This window comes from Myiozetetes cayanensis, unplaced genomic scaffold (genome assembly GCF_022539395.1).
Source record: "Myiozetetes cayanensis isolate MyiCay16 unplaced genomic scaffold, myiCay2020 scf1, whole genome shotgun sequence".
Classification (NCBI taxonomy): domain Eukaryota; kingdom Metazoa; phylum Chordata; class Aves; order Passeriformes; family Tyrannidae; genus Myiozetetes; species Myiozetetes cayanensis.
The window spans coordinates 99,847,713-99,874,758 of record NW_026086604.1 but is presented as its reverse complement, the minus strand read 5'-3'; the positions used below and the strand labels follow the sequence as shown (position 1 = coordinate 99,874,758).

Below are 27,046 nucleotides of genomic sequence, written 5' to 3'. Positions count from 1 at the left end.
TCTGACTTCCCCTTTTAAATCCCTGTTAAAGCTTATTTCTTCCATATCCTGACAAGAAATTGGAGGGTTAGGGCCAGCTGGAGGATGTTCAAGTTGACCCATCGGTGTGAATGAAAGGAGGATGAAAACCAGTGATCCCACATCTTAAATTGAAAAACAAAAGTTAACCTGAGGCTGGGTGCTTTGGAAAATTATGTCACTAAAGTACAAATGTTTGAATATAAACGTAACTCTGATTCCCCATTTCTTCCTCCCTCCTAGCTGGTGTGGGACTCATTTTCTTAGGGTGCAGGTAGTCAGATGGAGAGACTGAATCAAGAGAGATCCTGGAAGGGGGCTGCTTGTGTTTTGTTCAGAAACATATACATCTGTCAGTTGCAATCTTTTGTTCTTTCCTCAGGCAGATTTCCCAATAGTTTGGTCAAGGATTGAACAAGAGTAATTGGACTGGACACACTAACTTTAGGGTATGGTCTCACAGGTATGCCACAAATCAAATGAGTTTGTGCAAAAAAATTAGCAGAATTGCTGTTGGCTAGGAATTGAAAATACACCAGGAGAGAAACTTTAGTGATATTCTCTTAGATGAGAGATTTTGTTAGTTTATAGTTCAGTGAAATATATTTTCCAGTGTCAAAATAGATAACTTATTTCAGTAATAGAAAAATAACATTGTTTTTTCCAGCATGAAAATAATCCCACCAGGGATACACATACTGTACAATGCTAATACAATTCTACTTTAATACAAAGTAGGAATTTAATATAATTCCTGAGACGTTACTATTGCATTATCAAAAATGAATTTCAGCAAGAGCAAAATGACTGATGTTCCAAACAATATTATTAAAGTTTGCAGCAGGTCTCTTATAGGCTACAATGATAATTTAAAGGTTACCTTTAATTATTTGTTGGGTTTGGGGTTTATTTTTATTTTTCTACATGGTTAGTTTTAATTATTTCCTTTATACAAGCATTTCTTTCTTAGTAGTCTTATTTTTTAAAAGAACAGTGGATTGGTGGTTCTCTTTTTTGGATTTGTTTGTTTATTTTTCCAAATGCATATTGCATTGTTTTACTGTTGAATGGGTGGTGTCATTTCTCTTTAGAAGAGGAAAGACTAGGAATGCCCTGGTGAATTCAGCTGTGTTAGGAAGCGAACGTTTCGTTAAACATTGCATGCTGTTTTTGCTGTGTGTGGGGAAATACACCACTCATGCTCTAGAAGAAAAGAGATATAATTTGATTTCCTATCTGTCCCCATTCTTTACTATCAAAACAAGATGGATACCTCCCTGGGGGCAGCTGGTTGTTCCCTTCCCCTGCAAAGGCTTTCTCATCGGTTGTAGTGGCTGGGAGAGTGGCGTCAGTGGTGACTCAGTGTGACTCATGTCTGCTGCTGGAAGAAGGCAACATCTTTGCACCAGGTATAATGTAGTGTGCAATTCCCTTCTCTCCAATGGTATAAGAGCTGTTCAAAGACAGCTATAGCAGTGCTGTCTCTGCAGCTCCCTGGGCACAGACACTCTCCCCAAGACCTGTTTGCCTCCATCCTGTGCCTGCCCAGAGAGTGATATGGGCTTTGAGAAACTGCTGGCATGGAAACAGCTTGGCTCCATGGTAGAGTGGCAGGACAGTACATGAAGTTATTGCATGCCAAGAGAAATAGCATGACTGCTTGCCTTTCATTCTTGCTTATTTTGTGAGAACCTGTCCTCTCTGTTTTCTGATTTTTTTTCTACAGAACCCCGGGAAGTCTGGTTACATTTTTCACTTTGCTCTCACAATTGCTAAATTTTAAGTAGAGTAAAATAATTGTGTGGGTCACAAAGCAGATCCTGAAAAAGGAGGTAACAGCACTGTGGAGCAGCAGTGGGGCAGGACGGAGACAACAGATGAAGAAGAGGAGATGAAATGGTGGGGTGTGTGGGAGGAAGAATGAGACTGACAGAGGGTATTTGTGTTGGTGTGAGTTGATGAGATACTGTGTGCATTTGGAAGCTGGAATAGATGAAATGGCAAAGAGGGAGATAGTAGGGATCAAGATTGACAGTGAAGAGAGAAAGAGAAAAGATATATGGCATTGTGACTTGAGCTGTTACAGGTGCCTTGTGTTTGGATAGAGTGAAAAGTGTGGTTTGAATCCCGATACTTGAGGAGTAAAACTCTCTGTTCAGGACTCGTGTCTTCACTGAAATCAGAGACCTTCTCGGGGGTGAGGACCAGCTACATGCAGGAACCTCTCAAATTACGGCTTAAAACAAATACTATTTTATGCTCCTCCAGATAAGCCTTTTAAAATTGTGGAAGTTAGGAGTGGGATTAATCACATAAAGGAAAATTTAACCTACTTCTGTTAGTCACAGCTATTGATTATGGTTTACTAAAAGAGCAACAACATCAAATGTTTCTGAGACTGGAAAGCTAGCTGTTAAATGAAATTTCTGAAACTTTTTTCTCTGGCAAGGGACTATTGATTGGCTGAACTGTGACTTTATAGTACTCAATTTTACCTGTGAACAAACACCAGGATATCTAGTTCTCTCTTTTTTTTTTTTTTTTTTTTTAACGTTGGTTTAGTTAATAAAGATGGCAGTTCGGTCATCTTGTAATCTTTCACAGAGAAATCATTGCATCAGTAAGCAAAAACTCCCTCCAAACTGCAAAACCCATTAGAAGTTCTGGTGTCTGTACTAAGGAGACGGCAAGGCCTCTTTCTTCACTGGCGAAACTGTGCTTGTTGCCTTTATGGTACAGATGTACCTATGTAGCATTTGGTGAACCAGAGATTCAGATACTGATTTAAACAAGGCCAAGTGCAGGAACACACTACTTTAAATTAAAATGCTGTGTACTAATCTGAAGTCTCCAGCACAGCTGGCAGATAGGATAGCATGGGATTTGTGCAGTGATTCAAAGCACATTTCAACATCCTGTCTTCTAATATTTTCTGTTCCTGATAATGAACTATTTAGTATGGACAGAGCTTGTAAATTAAATAGAATATTGATATTCTTTTTGGCCAACACTTGGCTGATTTAAAAATGGATATATTAGCTATACTTAGGACATTTTTTTCTCCCAGCCTTATAAACCATGTTTCTATGGAAATTTTAGCAGGGTGATAATTTCCAATTTATTAACAACATTACAATGGAACACTCATTATATTAAGATTTGCAGTTCTTTGGTTTTGTTTTTTTTTTTTTTCATTGAACCATTTTAAGAACAAAGAGCAACAGATATGATATGTATGGTATTACCAAGTGAACAAGACTGTGTCTTGGGGTTTTCCTTGTTTCACAGGGAATGTGTTCTTAAAGCACACTTTCAGAATAAGCTCTAGTGTGCTAAATCTAAGGCTTTATTTATTGAATGCACATGTTTCATCTACAACAGGGAAATGGTCCCAAAGAAGAGACCAATATTTTTGGTCAATAAAGATTAAATGGTTTGGTTTATGCTCAAGGGATGACAAAATGCTTCCATATTAGCATTAATTTAAGAGGGCATATAATACAGTTAGATAGGAGGTAATTTAAAAAACAACAACAACAACAAACACCAAAGAATTTGTACCTGATTTCCATGAATTCACTTCTGAACTTCAGACTGCAATATATGCTAAAATCTAATCTCTCGTCTTCAAAATGGAAAATATGGACCAAAATGAGAGGGAAAAGTTCTTTAATTTTTCCCTTTTAGGGCTGTTTATCTTTGTAACACATGGAAATTGAAAGTCTGGAGCAGTAATTCTGCTGCATTTTGATAAAAATCACGTGCAATGTACTGATCATCTTTGTAAGTGGAAATGTGACATGGGCATAGACTGGAAATTAGAATTGGCTACTAAGAATAGTTTTTGAATAGTCCAGAAGCTTACAGGTTTTTCTAAAACACTGAACAGCCTCAAATTAGGGGGCTGGAGTTCCCACTGAGCCTCTACTTTTCTATTCACTCTAAACCTCTCTGGCTTTATGAAGCCTTAGGGATCTGCCATAGTGCTGTTTCAGAGGTAGAGGACAAGAGCTGCTTCTACTTAATGCAAAGATCTATAAATTAATTACCTGTTTGCAGCCTTGCTATGAGGAGAGTTGTCACACAGAAGTTTATTCCCCTTGAGAACATGCACTTGGTTTTGCACAGTAAACTCTCGATTGCCTCCTACAAATATTTTTGCTTGGAAACTTCATCCTTAAGTTCTTTTATAGCCGTAACAAAGAGAGGTTTTTAAATCAATGCACTTGTTTCTTCATCACTTTTATGAATTGGGAAACTACTGCTATGCCATCTTCATTCATAACTGGACTGTGTATAGATGTTGATTTTTTTTCATGGGTGACAAGTATTGATTTTGCATTTACATTATGTAAGAGAATTGAGATGAGAAATCCCATCCTGCACTCAGAATTACAGTTTCTAATCTGGTTTGTAGCTGATTCTGCCTGTCCAAATATGCTTTATTTGTGTCTTGTGATGATCTGACTTATCATTTCATCAAGATAACTAAAAAACTTTCCAAAAATTATTGTTAGAGTGATTATTTCTTTTGAAAATGTTAACTCACCACCTACCATTTTATCAAATATTAATGAGAGAAATGTATTTGAGAAAATTATACCATACATTTGATTTTTATATCAGTATGCTAGCTTATACTAGGTGACCTTATTTCTTGACTGTTGGAAAATCTAAAAGAAAGTGCCTAACAAAAATATTATTTCTATTTTAGATTTATTTTGTGTAGGAAGATGTTGGATCAAGATTAGTCTTGATGCAGGTAGCTAAAACTCTTCTTCTCCTAAGAGAAGCCATACATTGTACTATCAATATATTGTATTCAGGTTCCTCCTTGGAACTCTGTTAAAGTGCCAGTACTAGAGTAATAGCAATGCAAATCCACTGCTTCCTTGAAACCTTTCTGGTTTAGACTGGTGCAAATGCCAGTGCATATGTAGCTGTAGCTATCCCAAATAAATGGATATGTGGAATAAAGTAGGTCAGATCAAATCTTCTTGTAATTTTATATTTCCAGTTTCTTCAAAAAACTTCCTCTGCAGCATACCACTGCCCAAATCTGGGAGTTAGGAGAATGGAAAATATGGGGGAGGGGGGGAGCAGTCAGATACAAAAGGGTGAAACTGTCATAAATGAAATAATGATGTTTTGGGGCCGGGGGCGGTATGACCATTTCTGATGATGATGATTTTAATAGTTTCCTGTTGTGAGTGTTTGGTTGAAAATTTATTGAAGAATTTACCTATTAAGAGTAGGGGCAATTTTTTCTATATACAAGAGTATGCACCATGTACATAGGATAGCTGTATATTAAAAAAAAAAAAAAAAAAAAAAAATTAGAAAATAAATGCTAAAGATCAGTTCCACATGCATTAGGAAAATGTATTTACCACCCTAATTTTTCCTCCTCTGGTTTCTTGTTTGTCCCTCTTTTTGATACTTATTTCCAAACAGCTTTTAGACCAAGATTATTCTTTTGAATATTTTAAATAATTTCTCAAGAAAGTGTCAAAGCATACTTGATTCATTCAGCAATTTATGCACTGCAATATTCTAGTTGTCTTTTTAAAAATTGGAGTTTCTGACTTGAATGGGTTTTGGAATTTCCTTGAAGCACAAAAGTTTTTATTAGACTATGATATAAAATGATTGTGTGGAAATCTCTTCTGGGCTGCTAAGGTACAGTGTGTGTTTTAGTGGCAAGAGAATTAATATATTTTGTGCAATTTAAAATAAACGTATGATTAATTTTTTGATGAGTTGCCGGCTACTGCAAATCCAATTTATGCATACAAAATTTGAAATATAAATGCATTAGCTGAAAATATTTAATCATAGACATGAATATGAACTTATCATGCTCATTGCTTTACACTTACAGGTTGGCTTAAATTATTAATGCATATTGTTGAGTGGAAGCAAAAGAGACAGTAACACTGACGCTGGCTGAGGACTGTAGTCTTGCTAGTGGCCGCTAGTAGCAGGAGATTGTTTCTCCTTCTTTGTTGTTTTAGCACAGCTGATCACCCTTTTCCAAATACTGCCTCCCTGCTTGCCCCATGTCCTGCACGTTCTGGGATAGGGAGCAGTGATTTCATGCAGGCTGACATTGCTGATGCAGTCCCAGATCAAAAGAAAAGCTTTTTTTTTTTCCCCTCTTTACTGTCTGATCCTTTGTGCAAATATGAATGTTTTACAGCTAATAAAGGTGGTTGGTTTTTAATCATCTTTTTTTTCCATATAGGAATAGAGTCAGCTTGTTATTGAAGTTTGTCTGATAACAATGCTGACCTAGCAATTAAAAATTCCAGGCAGTTGGGGTATTCCATCATGTTTGTAGCTGTTTATTTTCCTTCTGTCAGAAATCAATGCTGCAGCAATGGAAAATAGGAAATGAAGAAATAAAAAGTTGCAATCAAAGCTGGAAGCCAGTAGGAGCTTACACTGAATTATTAAACAATATAAGTTTAAAACTTCAGAAGTAACATTAATGTTGAAGCGTCTACATTTCATGTGATACTCAGGTAATAGATGCAGAGAAAGCTAACTGCGCACTCCTTCAGTTACTTTACCTTCAATCGTATTTCCATGTAGGTGTTTTCTGCAGGTAGACTGGTTATAGTAAAGTTTAGATAGTGAGGCGCATTGTGCTTAGGAAGCTATGAAAGAAGGTGGTATTGGAAAGGCAACCTGATAGGATGCCTGATGAGGGATCACCAGCGTGGTGTCTGCAGGGGTTTGACGGTCGGGACTTGCTCATCCTTCATCAGTAGTTGGGGGTTACATAGGCAAGGATTGGATGAGACATTTTGGTTACCAATCACAGGTCCGCTGGGGAAGAGCTGTAGTCCAGGACAAGCTCCTGGGCACGTGCATGGTAGTCTGCAAACCAGGATAGAACCCAACCCTGGGACCAACATGTGGCACTGCAGAAAGGACGTGTGAATCTGTGGGGAATTCCTGGTGTCTGATCAAACTTCAGTAAGATGCAAGTATATCACTGTAGAGAGCTTGTATTCCTTCCCACTCTAGAAAAGACAGATTTAAGGCCCAGGTAGGATTTCCCATTTATTTTTCAGTAGCTTTTTTGATTTGTGAGGATCTTTGATTTGACAAATTATTCTTTAAATACATTCAAAACAAATAGTTTATCAGGAAAAAATTTCAGGGTTAATATTGTGCATTTTCTCCCTTCTTTTCCTTCTTCTTTTTTTTTTTTTTTTTTTTTTGGTGTGTGTCCTAATTGGTGTTTTTTTACTGTTACATAGTAGTAATAGATGTATGCTCAGGTCAAAAAGAAAAGCTGATTAAATGTTACATTACTGCCTTAGCTGTCATTTTTCAAATGAAAAGCAAAAAAAAAAGGAGAAAATGAAAAGAATAAACTTCTTCCTGATTCTTCCCCCCAATGGCATCAAGCCACATGGCCTTGTCATGAAAAGGTCACTTAGATTTTAGCTGAAATGATGACAGCACATGCTTTGTTTTATGTTTGAGCTCTCTCCTCCTGGTTTTCTCTGTGACACAGCACGGGGCTGCTCCGCTTATGGAACCTGTTACAGCAACGGGTTTAAGGCAACACGGTGAGTACCAGAGCTCCCGGGTTTGACAGAATGGGAGAAGAATGACAGGAAAGAGAAGAGAAAATCATATCCTAAGTGAGACTTGTAGGAATATTAAATCTAACACCTGACAAGAGATTACTCCAAACCCAGCAGCCTTGAATATGAATCATTGTAATGAACTCTGCATGGAAGTGCTCCTGATGACAGTCCAGAAACTCAGTCTGGTGAAATCAGTTGCTCTCCTGCCTCTGTCTCTGACAGCATATTACTACTACTATAGTTATTGATACTCAAGGTTTTTTGCTTTCAATCATGTTTTTTGGTACTTAAGAATGTGGTTTGTAAAGGGTTGATCTGTTCTTTTTATTATTTTTTTTCCAAAGCAAGCATTGAGATACAAATGTTTTTAAGATTTTCTTTTAAAGTAAGATTTTGTTTTGGTGACTGCGTAGCAGTTTTTGGCTAAAATTCAGTGGTGGTTTTTGTCTGTGGGAGAAATTGTTTAATTTTCCCTGTGTTTCATTTCTGAGTGAAGCTTTTAGAGAGACATCATTATCTGTGTGGCTTTTGCTCAATATTGAATCAATGCACAGAAAAAAGAATACTGTTTCTAATTCATTCTCACCTTGGTTTCTTCCTTGTCTTCTCATATTTAATTGCTTAATGAATTCTGCCTCTGCTTGGCTGAGATCTCTATGACATTTACAGCTCAAAGCAGAGTGATTAAAGAAGCTTTATAGGAAACATATAATTACCTTTCTAGAGGTACAGTCGTTTTCTATCTGAGATCTATAGTCCAGTCCATATGGAAGCAGACTGCCAGCTCCAGTGTTGGTGATGCAGTTACTTCAAGACTACTGGGTATCTCTGTTCTTTGTGTGATACAGATGGTTTAGAAGTCAGGTATGAGACATCTGTAGCTGCTGTATCTTTCTTGGGTACACAGACAATTTAGGAATAGCGACCATTGTTTTCTTTGCAGGATCTGTAAAACTAAAACTTGTTCTGGGCTGGAATTATGCATGAAAAAATGTGAATTGCCAATGGCAGAAAAAAAGAGCCAAAAAAAGAGGAATCTTGAGGGAAATTCCTAAGAATGGGCTCAATCCTAGGAAGTGCTGAGTAGTACTACAGAAGGCTGACTCCTCTTGCTATTGCTGATTATAGCAGCATGGATATGCACCTGTAGCAGCAGATTGGAAAGCACCTGTATATCTCTTTAATTTCATTTGGAACCACAGAATATCCTGAGAGTGGGTGACATTCTTCACTGTGCTTATTTAAAGCCCCGTGCACTGCTGCAAATTTAAAATTCCAGTGACATGAGCTGTACCTTTCCAGTTTTAGACAAGTTCAGGTGTGGTAGTACATCCCACTCGCCCATCCTCAGGCCTGCTCTGTGATCTCAGAAATTCTTGGTAAGATTTAACCAAATCAGCTGAACCACGAAGCGTCCCTTGACCAACTGGGCTGTGAGGTACTCCCTGATCATACCAGGAACTTTTGCATGGTAAAGGTGGGAACAACCAGAAGGATCAGCTGCCCAACAAAGGTGGGAAACAAAGGATAAGCAATTACATTTTGTAGCTTTGCTAAACCATTTGCCTGAATGATAACGCAAGTGTAACGGTACCATTATTCCTGCACTTTGGGAAACAAGCCCAGTAGTTACCTACTTGAGTTTTTGCCAGGATGGAAACCTACTGATGACCAAAGTCAGTCATCTTGTGACCCTATAAGCACTGGTCCTAAGTGAAGCCCTTTGAGTGCTCCTGGACCACAGTGGGCTGTGCCAGCCCCTCACTCTGAGTGGGACACCTCAGAGCTGGCAAGTCTCAAGTTTGTGATATTTGAAGAATCGTTGCTTACAATGAGGCCTAGGCTGATACCCCAGCCCCATCTCCACACTTCTCGAGGTGCAGCTTTTGCCTGTTGGGAAGCACAAAGGGGTTTGATGTGAGCATTTCACTAAACTGAAGGGGAATTTTTGATAGGTACCTTTACACAAATAGAAACAGGTGTACGTATCGTTTTACCTGTGTGCGTATGAATTGATGGTGGTATGAATGTTACTATCTCACATCTATAGTTATGTCATTGTTATAACTGTAGTGAACCCTACTGAATTGCTTTGTAAATGTTAACGTAGTCAATTATTAAGTGTCAATTATTAAACCCTTTTGCACCCTTATCTTTGCATCTGTATCCTTTGCACCCTTATCCCCTTTCGCACTCCCGGATTCTGTGTAAATTATTTTAAATTGCTTCTTATTTGACCTTCCCTCCTTGGATGCTTTAATCTGTGTAGTACATAATGGAGTGAACCTTGCCATTGAACTCTCTGAAGTTGTATTTTCATATTAATTCTTATTAAACCCTGCCTTCACCAATACCTTTGACCATGTTTCTTCAAACAGCCAAAGCACTCATTTGCAACATAAGAATAGATCTATCTAAATAGTTTAAAAGCCTCTTTGCAAGGCCAGTGTCCAACTGCAAAGCAGAAAACTATTATGGACTGGTAGGTGATTTGCTATTTTCTGGTTAGAGCTGCAGCTGACCAGAAGAGGGATGTCTGCAGTGTGCTGTACTTGATATGTAATAGCAGTTCCATACAGTCCTGATAACACAGGTGGAAATACATGGATACTCCCTCATGGGAGGGAGTAGTTTGAGATGTGGTTAGATCAGCTAGCTAGCAATCTGCAGCTATATAAAGCCATGGGTTTGCTAAATTTATTTTTGCAGTTTCTACAGGACAAAGGAGAAAAAAAAGAAAGCGCATAAATACAGATTATGCATTTTGTTGTCAGTAACCACTATTTTTTTAAGTAATGCTGGGACAAAAATGTGTTGACCCAATGTATCAAGCAAACCAAGCAGTTTTCTGCATACCTCCCAAATATATCATGTATGTATTACTACCAGCACTCCAAGTCATTAATTAAGCAGAATTCTCTTATGCGTAGATTATGCTGGCAGGTTAATTATGGTTACCAGGCTACTGAATCAATAAAGGAATAAAGGAAACAGATTGCATACCTAGAAGAAGTTATGTAAAATTAGAAAAGGAATAGAGGGAATATACTAAGGCAGTTTAAGGAGAGATGTCATAAATTTGAGTTTAGGCAAAAAAACATGGCTTGATTTCAAAATCTGCTTGGAAAAAAAGAGAAAAAATATTTTAAATGCTAATTGCAAGGAATAATAGAATAGGAATGATAATAAGACTAATAAGGTTATGCTTTTCTTCCTCAGGTATTGCTGTAGTGTATAAATATATTCCCTTTTTATGCCCCCATCTTACTTAGTCTGCTAGAGTTGCATCTGTTCTGTGGACTCTTTTCCCCTGCCTGAATTTGCAGGGCTATTGAATATGGTAATATACTTTCTCCTTTTCTGGAAAAAGCATCAGGACTAGTTAGCTTAGAGCCAAGACCTTCTTTTTTTGTGTTTGATATGTTATTCATATCCTGTCTCACAGGGACAGGAAGTATTTGCCAAAGGGGTAAATATAAATATAATTGTTTCTATTATTTTTGTTGTGTTATGATAATTTTTGTAACAAGTAATAATTAGTCCTAAAATTGGGGCTTCAGCATCAGTCACTGAAGGAAAATAGTTCACAGGTTCGTAGCAGAAGAGGCACCATTTAAAATGAAAAGCAATTGCTCAGAAAGACTTTGGTTTCTTCATCAACGTTGCCTGTGAGAAACTCTTAGATATCACGAGCTGATAATATGCTCTTGATGTAACTTTTCTTTGGCATAGGTAGAGATGAGGGCTATTTACTCTTGCCATAATTTCAGACACTACTGGACTTATCATATGCTGCTCCCATTAACTTGGGAAGTAGTTACTGGCAGTGGCATTGAGGTCTCCCTTCTGTACAATGAAACAGTTGATTTTTCAGTTATGTCTCCATGCCCTAGTTCACTGAATGACACAGGAGTTACATCATAAAGGAATTTGACAGATACAAAAGGCGGTGCTTTGGCAGATGAAACTATTTCTGAGGAGTAGAGTTTAACACAGAATATTCAGATTGGAAAGGTGGTATTTTGTGGTAATGCCAAGGAGTGCAGATTCACATGCTGAGCCTGAGCTGCAGTACACTTGCACCCTTGTCCTCTCAGCATCGTCTCTTCTAATAACAAAAGCATGAAGCAGTACCTTGGGGCTCTCCAGCTGAGCTGGGTGGCTAAGAGCATGGGCCTCCTCTGCTTCTAGTTGTGCTGGTTAAAAAAGCTATTGCTCCTAGTTGCATATCACAATGTCTTTTCTGGAGGTGTTGGTACTCCTGACCCATCAGAGCTCAGTGAGCTACTTGATGACCATTCCTTAGTCTGTCTCAGCTCACACAGGCAGGGTTAACTAAAAGCCTTTAGAAAATGTCTTTGGTGACTTAGTTCTTTCTGACATCACATAAGCCAGAGAGTACTTCAATGGCACCTAGCAAATTTTAGGGGTCTCCAATAATGGGATGGTAACCTTTGAGCCAGAAGAGAAGGTAAGTGCAAGACCCTCTGTGTTCTGACTGACCACTTCACTGTACAAGCCCCACCATCCACTTGGTCTCCCTGGAAGAAAACGTGGTTTTGATCCATGTGTGATCATTACCACCTCATCCCTCTGTGTCACTTTCTACCTTTTCTTTTTTTTTTTTCTTCATCTATTTAATTGTAAACATATTGGAAGAAGGTATCTCTGTTTTCAGGATTCCAAGCCAAGCAAAACAAAGCCCAGATTGTGTTCAGGTCCTTCAGCTTCTGCCGAAATAATTAATGAGGTTTCGTATGAGCTGTTGCAAAGTGCCTAGAGACTGCTAGATTTGCCTACACAGTTACCGTGGTGCACCTTGGCCACACAGTTGTTTGTTAAGCAATTTTGCCTCTAATATAAAAAGCACTATATAAAATCAGTTCCTGTTATCTTTTCATAGAGAATCTCCATCCAAACTTTAAGCTTAGAATTGCTATCTCCTTAAATGCTTTCAGGTAATAATGATACAAGTTCTTCCAGCTAATATATATCATTACTTTTTTTATAAAACAAAGCTTTATTAATAGCTGTAGAAATATTGTGATTTACTGGCCTCCAGCCAATCTGTTAATTACCTGCTAGTTCCTTAATGCACCTGGGGCTTTGCTTGATTCCAGTGTAAGTTATTAACTTACTGGTAAAGGATAAGCACCTCATAAATAGTTTCTCTAAATAATTATACAATTCTACAGAAGTTTAATTTTAATATTTTTTTTCTTATAAATAAGAAAATATATACAGGGCGGGGGAGGGGCAGCTTTAAATTGCATAAGGCAACTCTTGATTTGAGATACCAGATTTTAGCCACATATCCATGTGAACTATATACAAGTGTCACAGACCTATTACCTAGGTACCTTCATGTTTTGGGGAGAATTTCAGTAGTTTTACGTGTGCCAGACTGATTGAAGACTGGTTTGTTTTATAGTGCTTAGTTTGGTTTGGATTTTTTTGGCATGTTGTTTTAAAATAGTAAGATCAGATGAAGAGATCTTAGGCCAGGCTTCACTTGTGGTAAGTCCATCGAGAGAATTTGCAATAGTTAAAGACAGTCTGGCTGTCTTAAAGTAATTGAGACAGAAAATAGACTCTTTAATCTCTTTTTCTGTATCTCATCCCATCTTTTTTCTTTTTTTTTTTTTCTTCAGAAGTTGTAAGCCAGTTATTTTTTTTTTTAATGTGGGATAATAAATGTAAAACACACTGTTTTCAGAAGGAAAAGGCTGGGACTGTCCTTGGCCCGGGAAGCATCTTTTAGGCAGCTTATGTACCTGAAGTTAGAAAATAATTTTTCTGCAGTTTTTATAACCAGTTTTGGTTATAAAGAGTGTCTCAACTGATTAATTGCTTTTGTAGCTCATGGGGAGGGAAGAGATTCTGTAATTGCCTAGGTCCCAGGCCTTGCTTAGATGCCTTCTATCTGCTAAATAAGCCGATGGACTGGATAGCTAATTCAAGGACAGGTATTACAGACTTTTCTTGCAATGGGCCAGTAATATATTCTGTGTGAGCTGCACTTCCTGAGACAACTTAACAAATACGCCCAGGATAAAGGAAGTACATCAACCCATTTTCAGCTGTAACCTCAAGAGTGAGAAGTTAAAATCATCCCGTCAAACACAGCAGGCAAAAATGCTGTTCTTGTGTTGTTTGTATTCATAAGGATGGATAAGGAACCTGCCTGAAGCAGTGAACCACCATGGTAAATGGCTGGGCAGCTACCATAATTTAGAAATGATCTCACCTAATGAGATTTGTCAGGATTAAATCTGCTTGACCTTGGCTCATTAATTGGGATTTGGATGGAGGCTGTAAGGAGTAGAAGTAGGATAAGGAAATGGAGAAGAGCATGGTCTGTAAAAGATGGCTGAGAGCAGTAGGGCTTGCCATAGCGGGTACCATAATACTATGGGCAAGAGAGAGCAGGGGTCCCTGGAGCAGAGCAGTGCTAGAAGCAATACAAAGGAGTACAGTGTTCATTCTCCTGTCTTGCACATTACTTCAGTCTGCAGGAAAAAGCTCAAGTACCGAAAGCTCCCTGTGATGAACTGGTAGGTTCTGTGCTGCCCCGTTTCCTTCCTTTTTTTTTTTTTTTCTAAAATGCCTCAGCCAAGGTCACATGGTACTGCATGGTGGATATATTGATACAGAGCATTCCCTGTGGTGGTAGTTCAGCAACCACATAAGAAAGAATGACTTGAGAGCAGATATAGAGGTGAACTTTGTTGTCCCTGTTTGTATAGGCTGGCTAAGTTGATGGCTAAGCTCGGGGGAGGTTTGGATTGCCCACCTAATGTACACCAAAAGGAAAGATAATAGGTTTGTAACACTGCTGAGAGGTGGTTCTGACTGAGAAATAAACACCAAAGGAAAGTGGCTTTAGCTGAAAATTGGATTCTCAGCAGCAAGAAGTACCTGATGTGATTGTTTGTACCTTTTCCCCCAAAACTTTGACAGGCTGTTCCTTTTCTTTGTCTCTCCTCTTTTTCCATTTTTCCTCCTCCAACTGCTCCCCCCACCCCACCCCTGTGACTTTCAGCCCTCTCAGGACTACCAGTCAGTCTCTCCTTGCCTGAAAGGAACGCTCTGCTCTATTGTGGAAGCGACAGCTCCTTTTATCTTGTGTGCTGCGGTTATCTGGCTTGTGCATCTCAGAGTAAAACTGATAAAGACTGCTAAGACAAGATGGTCATTTTTAATCCCTAATAGCTTATCAGATTTTTAAAATCTCTAAAGAGCTATGTGTTAGTTAAATGATGATTAATGAGGATGCTTATGAATAAAATATACCAATTTATGTTTGATTTTGTAATAATAGTGTTAGACTTGTCTCTTTTCTCTGTCTTAAGTCTATATAAACAAAGGGATCATAAGAGAAAATCATGTCTGTGCTTGTTTAAATCAACTGGAATTAGTGGCGTATGCCCTTTGAGGTCCCTAAGTTAGGTGGAAGCACTGAAAATTATTGTGGTTTTTTATCAGGATAGTTCAAGATTCTAAAGCCAAGACTAACCTGCCTACTTTACATCAGATGATTCAAACAGTCTGTGGAACAACATAGAAACTGTAACAGAGTTGCCATTTTTGTGCCGTAGGATGGGGAAGAAAAAAAGAAAAAGGGTATTGTCATGATTAACTCTTGGTTACGGTGGGGTTTTTTGCCCCAGTGGTTATGCAGGTTGTTACAGAGCCACCATTGTGAACTTTCTGCCTGGGTGAGAAGGTAGTTAGGTTTCCAGTGCAAGTTCCCACTTTGTGACAAGTACATGCCCATAGGCAGAGGATGGGTCCTTTCAGGTTTTGAATACTTGCCCCTCATGTAGTTTAAGCTGGTTGGGCAGTAGGTTAGGATAGATAGACATAAGCTATTTGCAAGTACAGTGGCATAGGCAGATGAGGAGTGGCCCTAGTCTGATAAAAACAATTCAAATTCCTGTTTAGAGAAATGGGAAGCAGTCATGTATAGGAAGGTAAAAGCCATATGAGATCTCAAGTTAATTCCCCATGCAACCATGAACAATTGAGTTTAAACAGCATTGTCAATAATGAAGTAACTAGTTGTGGGTGTGTTTTTTTTTTTATAATGCAAATGCACTGATGTTCTCTTTCTTCGCTTGCAGCTGCCCTGAGAGCTTGTGCTGATGGAGGTGCCAATCATCTCTACCACATCACAGAAGGGAGCCAGGAAAGGTATGTTAGCAATATACTTGAAGTCATTGAAGTCATCTTCTCAATGAAAGTAAAATATGGAGGAACAGGATCTGTTCAGTTACTGAAGTACCTGCCTGCTCTGTGCATGGTACTTTAATGAACTGTGGCAGAGAGTATAATATTTTCTCCACATTATCTTTAATTTTTATTCCCAGTTACAATTTTTAAAAACACAGGTAACCTGAAATACCATTTTCCCTGAAGCCCACTGGTCTTTTTTTCTCTTGAAAGATCTGCTCTCAGTCTGTCTTATTTTATGCATCCATCAGAGTTAGGCCTCTGAAAAAAATTGCTGTGCCCCAAGCAAAGGTTGCCTAGAGGAACATCTGATGCCTGTCATCATGAGCCGAAACAAAGTGCGTCCTCATAATTTTTCCCTTGAGGCCTTAGAGGAAATGTGCTTACTTTGTCAAGTGAGATGGCTAATAAAATAGGAAGTCTTCTTTTTGAATTATTTCTCAATTAGCATCAGGGCATGATAAGTGACCAAAGGAAAGTGCAGAGGTTATCTATAAATGTATGTACTAGGTGAGGAATATGACTGAAAGAATATGTTCTGGTTTTCTGCAATGGCATTTAAAATTGTAAAATATCCCAGTTTGTACCCTGGAATTGTTGAGCTGGGGCTGTGATGCAAAATACTGCATTCGAGTACTTTCTTATTTTTGTAGTGTAACTGTGTAATGCTGTGTAAACTCAACTTACTAAGGATTCTTTTTGCTTGTCTTTAGGATTTTCAGTTGTTTTGAGCAAGAATTCATAAATAAATAGTTTCATAAAAGCAAATAAATTGATAGAACTGACTCTTGGGGCAAAGGAATGAGACAGGCATTTGGTAGAACTTACAAATTTATGAACAATTTTGTTCATACAGCAAAATCTGACACAGGGTTTTCTTTTCATGCCATGGCAAGTGTATGACAGAGACCAGGGGAAGTTTGGTTTCCTCCTCTCCTTCACAGTAAAGCCCAGAGTTGGGGAGGAAGACTCCAGTCTAAAATTAGAAATTATCTAAAAATTTCTTTCTTTGTCACCTTTGAAAAGTCTGGCTGAAGTTCTACTACTGCTGAAACAGAGACTGGAGTCTGGCAAGCACTACTGTCTTAGCATATTCCTTCTGTAACCTTCTGTTTCTCCTTTTCTAGTAGTCACTCATAGAGCCATGCACAACTCAACAGGTGCCTGTTTGAATTCAAGACTGACTTGCAGCAAACAGTTCTCTTTGATAATGATGATGCTCTCCAAAGAACAACATTTTAGAGCTTTCACTTTACCTTCCCCTGTAACCCATTCATCTCTTCTGCACACCTTTATGTTTGTATTAAATAAATATAATACAGGGGAAAATGGATGATTATACCTTGACTGAATAGTTCTTTCAGTCTTACGTGCTTGGCCCTTGGAGTATTCTTTTCCTCTTTGTTCTCATCTTAATTGCTTTGGGTAGGTATATTTTACCTTCAGACTGGTTCTTTTGAAACAAAAAACGAAAGACCTGCATAATTTGGATTTTTTTTCCTTAAAGAAATCATTCTGCTGGAAAGAATATCCATTTACTTCTCTGAAGTATTTTCTTTTAAACTCCCTATCCAGTGTTATTAAAGACCTGTCTGCTCAGACTCTACTGACGTGCTAATCATTTTTTAATGCTGTCTTAACCCTCTGTTTAAAACTCTACTTTGTTCAAAGCCCTGATATCTAATTGTGTTTTATCAAACCCTAAAAAGCTATAGTCCTTGAATTTTAGAGTGATTATTATATCCAAGAGATATAAATAAAGAATTTGATTGATATTTTCAGCTTGATTCTCAATGATACTAAAGTGTACAAAGAACCCTTTCGAATGGGAATAGATGATAACATTACGGGAAAGGAACAGCTTCAATATGGGACTGTTTGCACAAGTGTCTTCCTTTGGAGAGAAGTTCATATTACAGAATCACAGAATGGGTTCCCCATACTGCCTGTGTTGGTGTTCAAGCATTTACAGAGGTATTTGATTGTGTCAATATGCCAGTAGGAGTGCAAAGGGATGCCCCAAAGTCCTGTCCTGTAGTTACATCTTTGGATACTTGAGCTTGATTGAGGTATTCCCTCTTAAATGTCCTTATGGTACTTGGGTCGTCACTCATCTCTGTCAAGCCTGGCTATGTCTCCATCCCCTTTCAAATAAAAAGCTCTCTCAATGAGCCCTGCTAGCCCCTGAGCTAAGATCCTTTTACCCTTTTAAGGCAGGTGGACCCCGTTTGTTTCCTACAGACTCAGTGTCATATAAACTGACACATGATCGAAAAAACCAAAATATTGCTGCTAACACCAGTCTTGAACCCAGATGTTCATCTGCATAATTTTCCTGTTTCTTACCCCAACATTCCCTGCAACTGGCAGGACAGAAAAGAACACAACTGGTGCTGCAGATCCCTTGACTAGTTGTCATAGAATCATAGAATTAACTGGGTTGGAAGAGATCTCCGAGATCATCAAGTCCAACCCTTGATCCAACCCCACTGTGATTACTAGATCATGGCACTCAGTGCCACATCCAGTCTCGTCTTAAAAACCTCCAGGGACGGTGAATCCACCACCTCTCTGGGCAGGCCATTCCAATGCCTGATCACTGTCTGTAAAGAACTTCTGTTTAATATCCAACCTAAACCTACCCTGGCAGAGCTTATGACCATGCCCTCTTGTCCTACTGCTGATTGTCTGGGAGAAGAGACTGACCCCCACCTTGCTCCAACCTCCTTTCAGGGAGTCGTAGAGAGTGATGAGGTCTCCCCTGAGCCTCCTCTTCTCCAGGCTAAACAACTTGTCCCAACACCCTGACTTGTCCCACCACCCTGAGGTCCCTCTTACATTTCCACAGCCTTCTGGTCAGGATCTCCTTGGTATCCACTTGAAAAACCAGTAGCAGGTAATAATCAGTGGGCCACACCAGGGTGGGAAATTTCTTGGTGATGTGTCTTATCCAAGGCCAGGAAGACAACAACCAACCCTAGGGGGTGGGGTCGATTGGCAGTGAAATAGTTGTTGCTATTTTGAAGGGTCCATTTCCAAATCCTAGAAAAATTTAGAGCTAGAAATTACCTCAAGAGATCCATCCTACTTTCCCTCTGCTTTAAGGTGAAGACAAATCTATCTGTTCCATTCCTGATGCATAACTAAGTTAGGTGGTTCTTAAAAATCTTCAAATGAGAGCTGTATCTGACCCCCTGACCATGCATTCAGCTTACTCTGCTTTGGGCTAAAATGTGCCCAACTCGTTTGGTCTTTCTATTGGTCATCTTTTCTTATTGCTCTTATTGGACTCTCTTCAGTTAGTTCTAAAAGTGCTGTGGCTGAAGCCAGGCAAGATGCTCTACAGGAGGCTTACTCCATGTGAACATTTCTTTAGCTTGCTTGTCATTAAGTTGGCCTATGCTGTTGAAGGAAAAGCAGGAAAGGGTGATTCAAGACCCTCCCCTGCCTCCATCTGTTTCCTATTTTTTCCACTGATATTTTGACTTGCTTCTGTGCTCAAGTGGTTCATCTATTCCCATCAAGCAAAGGAAGTTCTCACCTTCCTCTCTGTAGTGCTGCACAGCCTGGCTTAGCAATGAGACTTTGGGTGATGGGATTAACATACATAAGGTGTTTTGTGCCTTCATCTGTGTTTGTGGTGTCATTTTTATGACATTTGGTTGGTTTTCCCATAAAGTTCTGTAAAAACTAGCTCAACAAATCTGAATTGCGGTTATTTTTGTTAAAAACAAACAAACAAACAAACAAAAACAATCCAAGAAAACCTTCATAAGTACTAACAAGGATAAACCATGTTAAAACAGATGCCTTGTAGAGCAGGAGGGGTAGGAAGAGTAACCAAAAGGGCAGGATAACTTTCCCTCAGAGAGGCTCATCCTTGAGAGCTATCAGAGTTGGGGTCAGGAAAAAGGCAAGACTGAAAAAGGAGAGAATCCTGTTGCTTATCTCTCTCTGACTCTACAGCCCAGGAAGGTTATTTTCCTTATTTCCACCTATGTGAGGTTTATTTGTTCACACCAGTTCCAACTTAGAAATAAGGATTATTGCAAAATTGTTCTTGATTGCTGAACATTTGCAGCTAATCAGAGTTAAAGGTGAGTTACTAATCTTTATGGGTTTTTTTGCTCTGCCTTATTCTGTCTGCCTTACCTATCCTATTGTGTATTTTCTTGAAGCACTATGAAACATTGTTATCCCCTTCAGAGTTAGGCTTATCTGTACCACACTGCAGCAACTTCTTTCTCAAGACTTTCTGATAAAATCTTAAGGCATCAGTGTACCTGGGTGTCACTGGCTTTGGGGTATATGAAGATGAAAATGCCTTGAAAACTATCATCGTATCAGCACCTTTACAAACAATCGTTAATACTTTTGTCTCAGATGCTGTTTTCCAGAGAGATGTCACATCCAGCCTCTGCTCAGATTTGCAGTGTTAAGAGTGTCAGGTTAAAGAGGGGGGCAGTGAGCTCTTTAAGAAGGAAGGATAATCCTGTCATGACAAATACTGTCTTTCTGGGGTTCTGTTTAGTATTTCAGTATTTCAGACTTACTATATGACACAAGTCAGCTTGCCTACAGCCACTGAGAACATCACTTTTACTACCCTTCCAGTTTTTTTCTGTGAACTCCATAAAATATAAGAGCAGAAGTGAAAATGGAAAATGGTAGCATTTGCTACAGATTAAACATACATGAGGTGAACTCAGGTGTTGCATGAAAATGCAGCTGCTACTATATAATTCTTCTCTGAACTGGATGTGCATGGAGGCAGCTTCTAGAAGCTCTACACGTCTGTTTGAACATTAGGAACAAATTTTGTAAACATTTCCAGTTGATGTAAACATTTCCAGCTTCTAAATTTCAAATACAGACCTCAAAATAATCTTTTTACAAGCAGTTTATATCTTTGACATCTCTAGCCAAATGCAATTTCACTTGGGCTTTAGATTGCCTAACTTGATCCATCGCCAAGCAGAGCTCCATTCACTCCAGCTGCCCTCTCATGTAAAGGGCAACTCTTCTTTCTCACCTTCCCGACTTGTCCTTCCTGAAGAGCCTGCATCCCCTTGCAACACCCAGTCCATTTGTTTCCATGATCCCAACAAGCTTGTAGTTCTGCAACTGCACAAAGATCTCTAACTCATCATGTCCCCCCCCACACCCCTTGCTGCATGCATTTCCCAGGGCTTATTTTGCCTCAAAGGTTGAAAGTTAAACAGTAAGTTTAACTTCTGAATAGGAAGACTAAGCTAATGTAACTTTGTAACTTCCATGAGGAAAAAGTAGTCATACAGTAGCTTACGTGAAAGGTGGGAAGATAACTCATAGTGGAGTTTGTCTGTTTGCTTGGATGGCTTCATGAGTGCATTTTAGCAATTAGTGAGGGTTAGTAGTGCATTGGCTACTTCATTTGGCTATTTATAATTAACACCGCATTTGACTTACCTGAGAATCAGTGTCTCCATTGTCAAGATAATAAAAAACCAAAAAACAAACCAAACCAAACCAAAAAAGCCTACCAAACAACCAACCAAAAAAAAAAAAACCACCAAGGAAAAAAACACCAGCCTGGCAACACCTAGGAAAACCCATCTGTAAAATGAGATCTTCATTCTTGTTTCCGGAATAACCTTCCACTCATGGAAAAATGGGTCCCTAAGAGGATTATTAGAGTGAGAAATTCATATATACTTTGCTGTGTTCCATATTGGATTAGAAATAGGGTACTTATGAAGGTAATTAGCCATTGATGTAGCTTAATGTAGAATTGAGAGGAATTCTTTGCTTGAACTCTTCAGATTAAACTGGGTAAGTTGAGAGGAATTCTTTGCTTGAACTCTTCAGATTAAACTGGGTATTGTTTTTAAGCTATCTTATATTCAGGCAAAATTTGGGGCACTGATGCAGAAAACATTGAATGAGATTTTCAGAGTAAAGAGTTATATTAGAAGAGTACAATGGTCTTTTCTTGTCTTGAAAATCTATTAATTTTATATGAGGACGTGAGATAGTTATACCTGTGAAGTTTGTGCTTTATTTGTGTTGATATAAGGATATGTTTCAGTAATGTTTAAAAAAAATATTTAGCCTCTGAAACTGTGAGGTCAAAGCTAACACCTTTGCTGCTTAGTGATGAAAGATTCTTTGAATTGAGGGATTACAGTCCAAAAGCCAGGAAAGTTGAAAGCTCAAGCACTGCTTTGTTTGTCAAATGGCTTAAGAAGATCTTTTTCATCAGACATCTTTGCCTGACCTGAAAACTATAGCAGCATTTAAAGGTCAGAATTAGGATCTTGAGTTTATCCTAATAAATTATGCAGGAGCATTCAGGAAAAAACCATTCCTATCCACAGCTTCCTGCTTTAGGAAAAAAAAAAATCTTTACAAAAAATTTTAAATCCTTAGAAAACAGCCAGGCCCTAATTTGTTTCCAGTTTGCTCAAAGTCATCCAGTGAGTTATGAAATCATATCAGATTCTCAGTCATCTTTAAGATGCAGGCAAATAGTTCTTAAGAAGGGCTAAAATGCTGTCCTCGTTGACGTGATCTCATCCAAATTTCTGATATTTCTTTGTTAAAAGATGAGCTCATCAAAGAGCCAGGTATCATTCCTCATGAGATTAGTATTTAATAAGGAATAGTAGGTAGAAGCAGACTTTATCTCCATGAGCACTCTAGGGATTTGCATGCTGTGGCATAAATCCACAGATTTTCTTTCTCTTTTCGGATACCATTCAAAGATGGCGTTAGAACCCTGTTGTTTCAGCCACATCAAAAAACATTAAATGGGAGACACTGCTTTTCTGCAATTATTCTAGTCTTGTTAAGGACTAGAGGGGAAGGACCAGGACAAAAGTCTGGGGAGATGGAGTGACGAACAAATACAAAACAGATGGATAGTTCAACTTTACAAACCAGGTGTCTTGGCTGCCAGTGAGGTACTTTACCCATAAACCTGCACTATCCTAGTAAGAGCACAATAAGCCAACTTTAAATTGCCAACCAGGAAAACAAAGGGTCGTAATTTCTCCAGAAAAAAGTTCTAGAAAAAAGCCCAGGGAATAAAGGGGCTGAGGAAAGGAAAATATAGCGACACTTTCAATTAATCCCAAGTCTTTCAATCAGAGAGTTTGTACTGCTTCAGCTTCTTCTTCAAATAGCTGTATCTGTGCCCCTAGTGTACTGTAAGCAGAGGAATGTCATTGCCATCTGGGTGATTTCTGGCTTTATGGCATGGTAAAAATCATTTATGGCCACCCCAATGCTAGAAGTTAGGACTTTGCAGTGATAAAATATCCATGCATTGAGTCACATCTGGAACAAGCAGCTCGGAAAGGACTCCTGAGCTGGCCAAAGAGTGCTCTTTGTAGTGCACTTTATAGTGGTTTGGTTTGTTGTGCCTAAGGACTACTTCTCCAGATCCAGGAAAAGTTGGCTCTGTGCGTGGTGTTAGGGTGAAATGTATGCCTTTGTTTCTTTTGCATCCCTGAATATCAATAGAAGTTCAGGATTAAGCAGTCAATGCTTGTTTTTATTGCAGCAATGGTTTTTACGGGCATTTGGGGCAGGCTGGGGGGTGAGAGTTTTCCTGTACTTGAAACAAAGGGAAACTAGAAAGTTCTTACAAGCCTCAAAGCAGGCTGCAATAGTACTTGTCCTTTAAAATTTAAAATACAAAATTTTTTATTTAACGTGGCAAGAATGATCTTAGAGTCGAAAGAAGCTCTGTTAAGACTGAGAAGAATACCAAGAGTAGTGTTCAATAAGGAACACAGAAATCTATGTGCTATCAATGCCTTTAAATGAATGTATGTTAAGAAACGATATTGAAGCTGACTAATCTGCACTGATGCACTTCAGAGATTTAGGGAGGGATTACTAGTGCTATAGCACCCATTTTTTGGTTGTCTTCTTTTAGTAGCCTAGAAAATTCCAGGGAAGAGCAGGTATAGTCCCTTCCAGGTGACTTCAAATCACAGAATATTACATAATTAATGGGATTGAACACAAAAAATACCCATAGATAAATTATTCAGATTAGTTTTTGCTGTCTCTAAAATGCTCTTTCGGTAAACTTATTAGTGATTGTTGGAGCATAAACATATTCTGGGTGCTTATTGCTTGGTTTTCTTTCCTATTCTCTTTCTTCGGTACACTCTGCTCTCTTTTTATGAATATGTGAAAGCCAGAAGTTCTGACTTTTAACAATTTGCATTCAAATGGGCACCATTATTTTGAGAACAGATGATTGTATACTTCAAATCTGTTAAAATTTAGTGCTTAGTGAAGCCAGAAGCTTGCAAATGGGGGGACTATATGCATTGTAGAATATAACGAGAAGTAAAACTTTAGAATATAAATCCATTCATCTTTAAACTATTTTTCCTAGTTATTCTGCTAAGATTTGTTTTTAAATGTAATTGTATTCCAAGGGTGTTTCCATTTTACAAATGTACTCTTTCAGTTTTTCATTTAAAAATGTTTTGTGCCACTGTTGTTTTCACAGGAAATGCTATCAAGAACGAGGAACTGTGTTCTCAGACTATGACCAAGGCTGCTTATTTCAATTGATAAATGAGAATATTTAATAAATTCACTGTTTAGGGTCAAGAGATGTTTATCTCTTGACAAGGACAAACCATCGAGCAAAAACTGCAGAACCAGTTGCAAAGCCATCTATACGAAGGGCTAAGCATCAATTAATCATTGGTTGATTGAAAGTTGGACTAGGTAAGGTTGCCAGGCAGCTCTACAAATTCCATAATTTAAGACATGAGGGTTATCCTTGTTAAAAATTTAGAGCCCTGAGACGTCACAGAACAAGTTTTGTTCTGCTATCAGAAATAATTTGCTCAAGCATGTAGATAATGTGTATGGTGGTACCTCCAAAGCTGCTCTTGGATATGTTTATATTCAGAGAAACTCAAATCTTCTCCTTTAACTTATAATTCATACAAAAATCACACTCCTTGGCATGCATACTCTTCTGCAACCACCATACTACCTGCCTTATTATTTGGGCTTTATTTTTGCAAAATTGGAGAGAAAAAGTGATGTAAAGTCTAGGTCATATTAAAAAATAATTAAAAAAGAGAGAGAGAGATAATTTGCTGTCTCTGTCTTGCATGCAGGCTTTTTTTAAAAAAAGTTTTAGTCAATATATCTGAAAACCATACTGAATGTCAATTATAGAGAAATGTAGAGAATACTGATTTTTAGAGCAAGGGAAGAAAGATCTGTTTTGGATAACAAGTGAAAATACATCAGGCATTAATATTAAAAGACAGTCAAAAGGCATTTGGAAATGATACAAGCTCCATGGGAATACCTTGCCTATTGATGCCAAATAATTGAGCAGAATGTCTGATCATATGGCAGGTAGATTGGACCCAAGATTACTGAGTGTCTTAAAATAAATGGAAATGCATAAACGCCCACTGGGATTGTCTCATGATAATTCTTTACCTATGTGGGACATTCCATACAAGCAAGTCCAGAGTCTATTTGCAAACTGGTTTTGGTGTCTCTGCAGAAGCCTGGATCAGTGTCAGCACATCATTCAGCTCTGGCTCATTAACTCAACTATGAAATAGGGAGTGTTTTGGATAAAACATGCATTAAGGCAGTAAGATGGCTTCTGATACCAGAGTGAGCATGTTCTGTATGCTGTGGGCAATGCCTTTACTTGCAAATATTTTCCATTTTGCTTATCTTTTTGTAAGCACTTGTGTACATATCAGCACCTCAAGAACAGATTAGCACTGCAAGGATATGACTAGAAGAGTGAACTTTAGAGAGATGAGAGAAGAGAGCAGTAGGTAAAGGCCTAGATGACAGCTTCAGAATACCACCAAAATACCTGTATGTTGTGAGACAGTCTGATCATGAACACATTCAGAATAAGCACATACATCTGTCCTGCAATAGCTCTTTTTGGCTCAAATAGGGACATATGCACATAATGTATAAAGAAAGTACTGAAGTGGGCTAAGGAAGAGAAGCATTCAAGTAAGAAGCTCACAGCTTTTATTTGCTATAGAGCAATGTCCTTGTTTATTTCTCTGAATAGCAATGGGTATTAAACTGACTACAAATTAAGAAGGGTCAGACAAATAATACTTGAGAATGAATACAGCTGAACATGGTTGAAATTTATGTTTCATTCTAGAGAGAGAAAAAACAACCCAAGACTGACCAGTGACTATCTCTGTCACTATCTCTATCACTCTCTCTGGCCATGCAATGTGGAGATCCTGCTAGAAATTAGGTTGTGGTTTTCTTCAGGATTTTGAATGAGGGGAACTGAGATTCCATGGAAGCTTGTTAAAGCTTTTAACACAAGCTAAAAGCTGTGTTTTGTTTTCGCTTTCTTTTTAGTGTTACTTAGGGATTTTTTCTTTATTGTCATAACATGGAAACATGTGAGGCCTGCGCTTGCTGAATAGGGACCCAGATCACCTTTTGTACAAATTCAGGATCTTCTGTTGACTTAGTTGGGATGATATGAGGCTCTAGATGTCTAAGCAATTAAATTCTCCCAGTGCATTGCCCTGAATTCTCGCACTGTGTTTGCAAACAGGGAAACTACCACAGCTGGATCTAACGTTTTCAGCAACCTCATATCATTCCAACAGCCTGTGAAGTGGATGGAGCAAGAGCAAGATTCTTACTGCTACTTTGTCAGTAACCAGGTCTTCCAGAGACTGAGACATAATCCATTTTTATCCCTTGTGCTTTCAAAAAAATCCCCAAACAAACAAAAAACATTTTAGCTGTATAAATATTGTTTGGGCATCTGTTACTCTGATTCCAGCATTGGCAATAGTTGGAAATTACTACTGCTTATTGTATTTGGAATAACTTTGCAATGCCTACACAGTGATCAAAATATTTAGAATAGTAGCAGTAACACCAGGAATGAAATTCATCCTGTAGCAATACATTATTTTTGGACTACTAGCTCTTGACGGATATCCCACCTACACAAACTGCTTGACTCTTAAACTCTCTACCTTTCCCTAGTGGTTAAGAAACTGCAGCTGGAACAAGTTTCTTTCTTTTGAAATTAAGCTGAGTGGGCAATTGAAGGTACTCACGTTACATGACTGAATGTGTAGATAAGATGTTTTGGATCAGACAGAGTACAAGTGTGCGTGCAGTTTGGTCTTTATTTTCTTCAGTGTGTTTCT

At 38.4% G+C, this 27,046-nt stretch overlaps 1 protein-coding gene across 2 annotated transcripts in view; it reads left to right on the top strand.

Annotated features, from left to right (window-relative positions):
- Window positions 1-27,046, top strand: part of TPK1 (thiamin pyrophosphokinase 1) — a 291,157-nt gene that overhangs the window by 95,515 nt on the left and 168,596 nt on the right. For both annotated transcript variants that reach the window (XM_050317999.1, XM_050317989.1), the window contains one exon: window positions 15,746-15,815. In XM_050317999.1, the coding sequence (XP_050173956.1) occupies window positions 15,746-15,815 (70 nt within the window). The remainder of the gene's footprint in view (window positions 1-15,745; window positions 15,816-27,046) is intronic.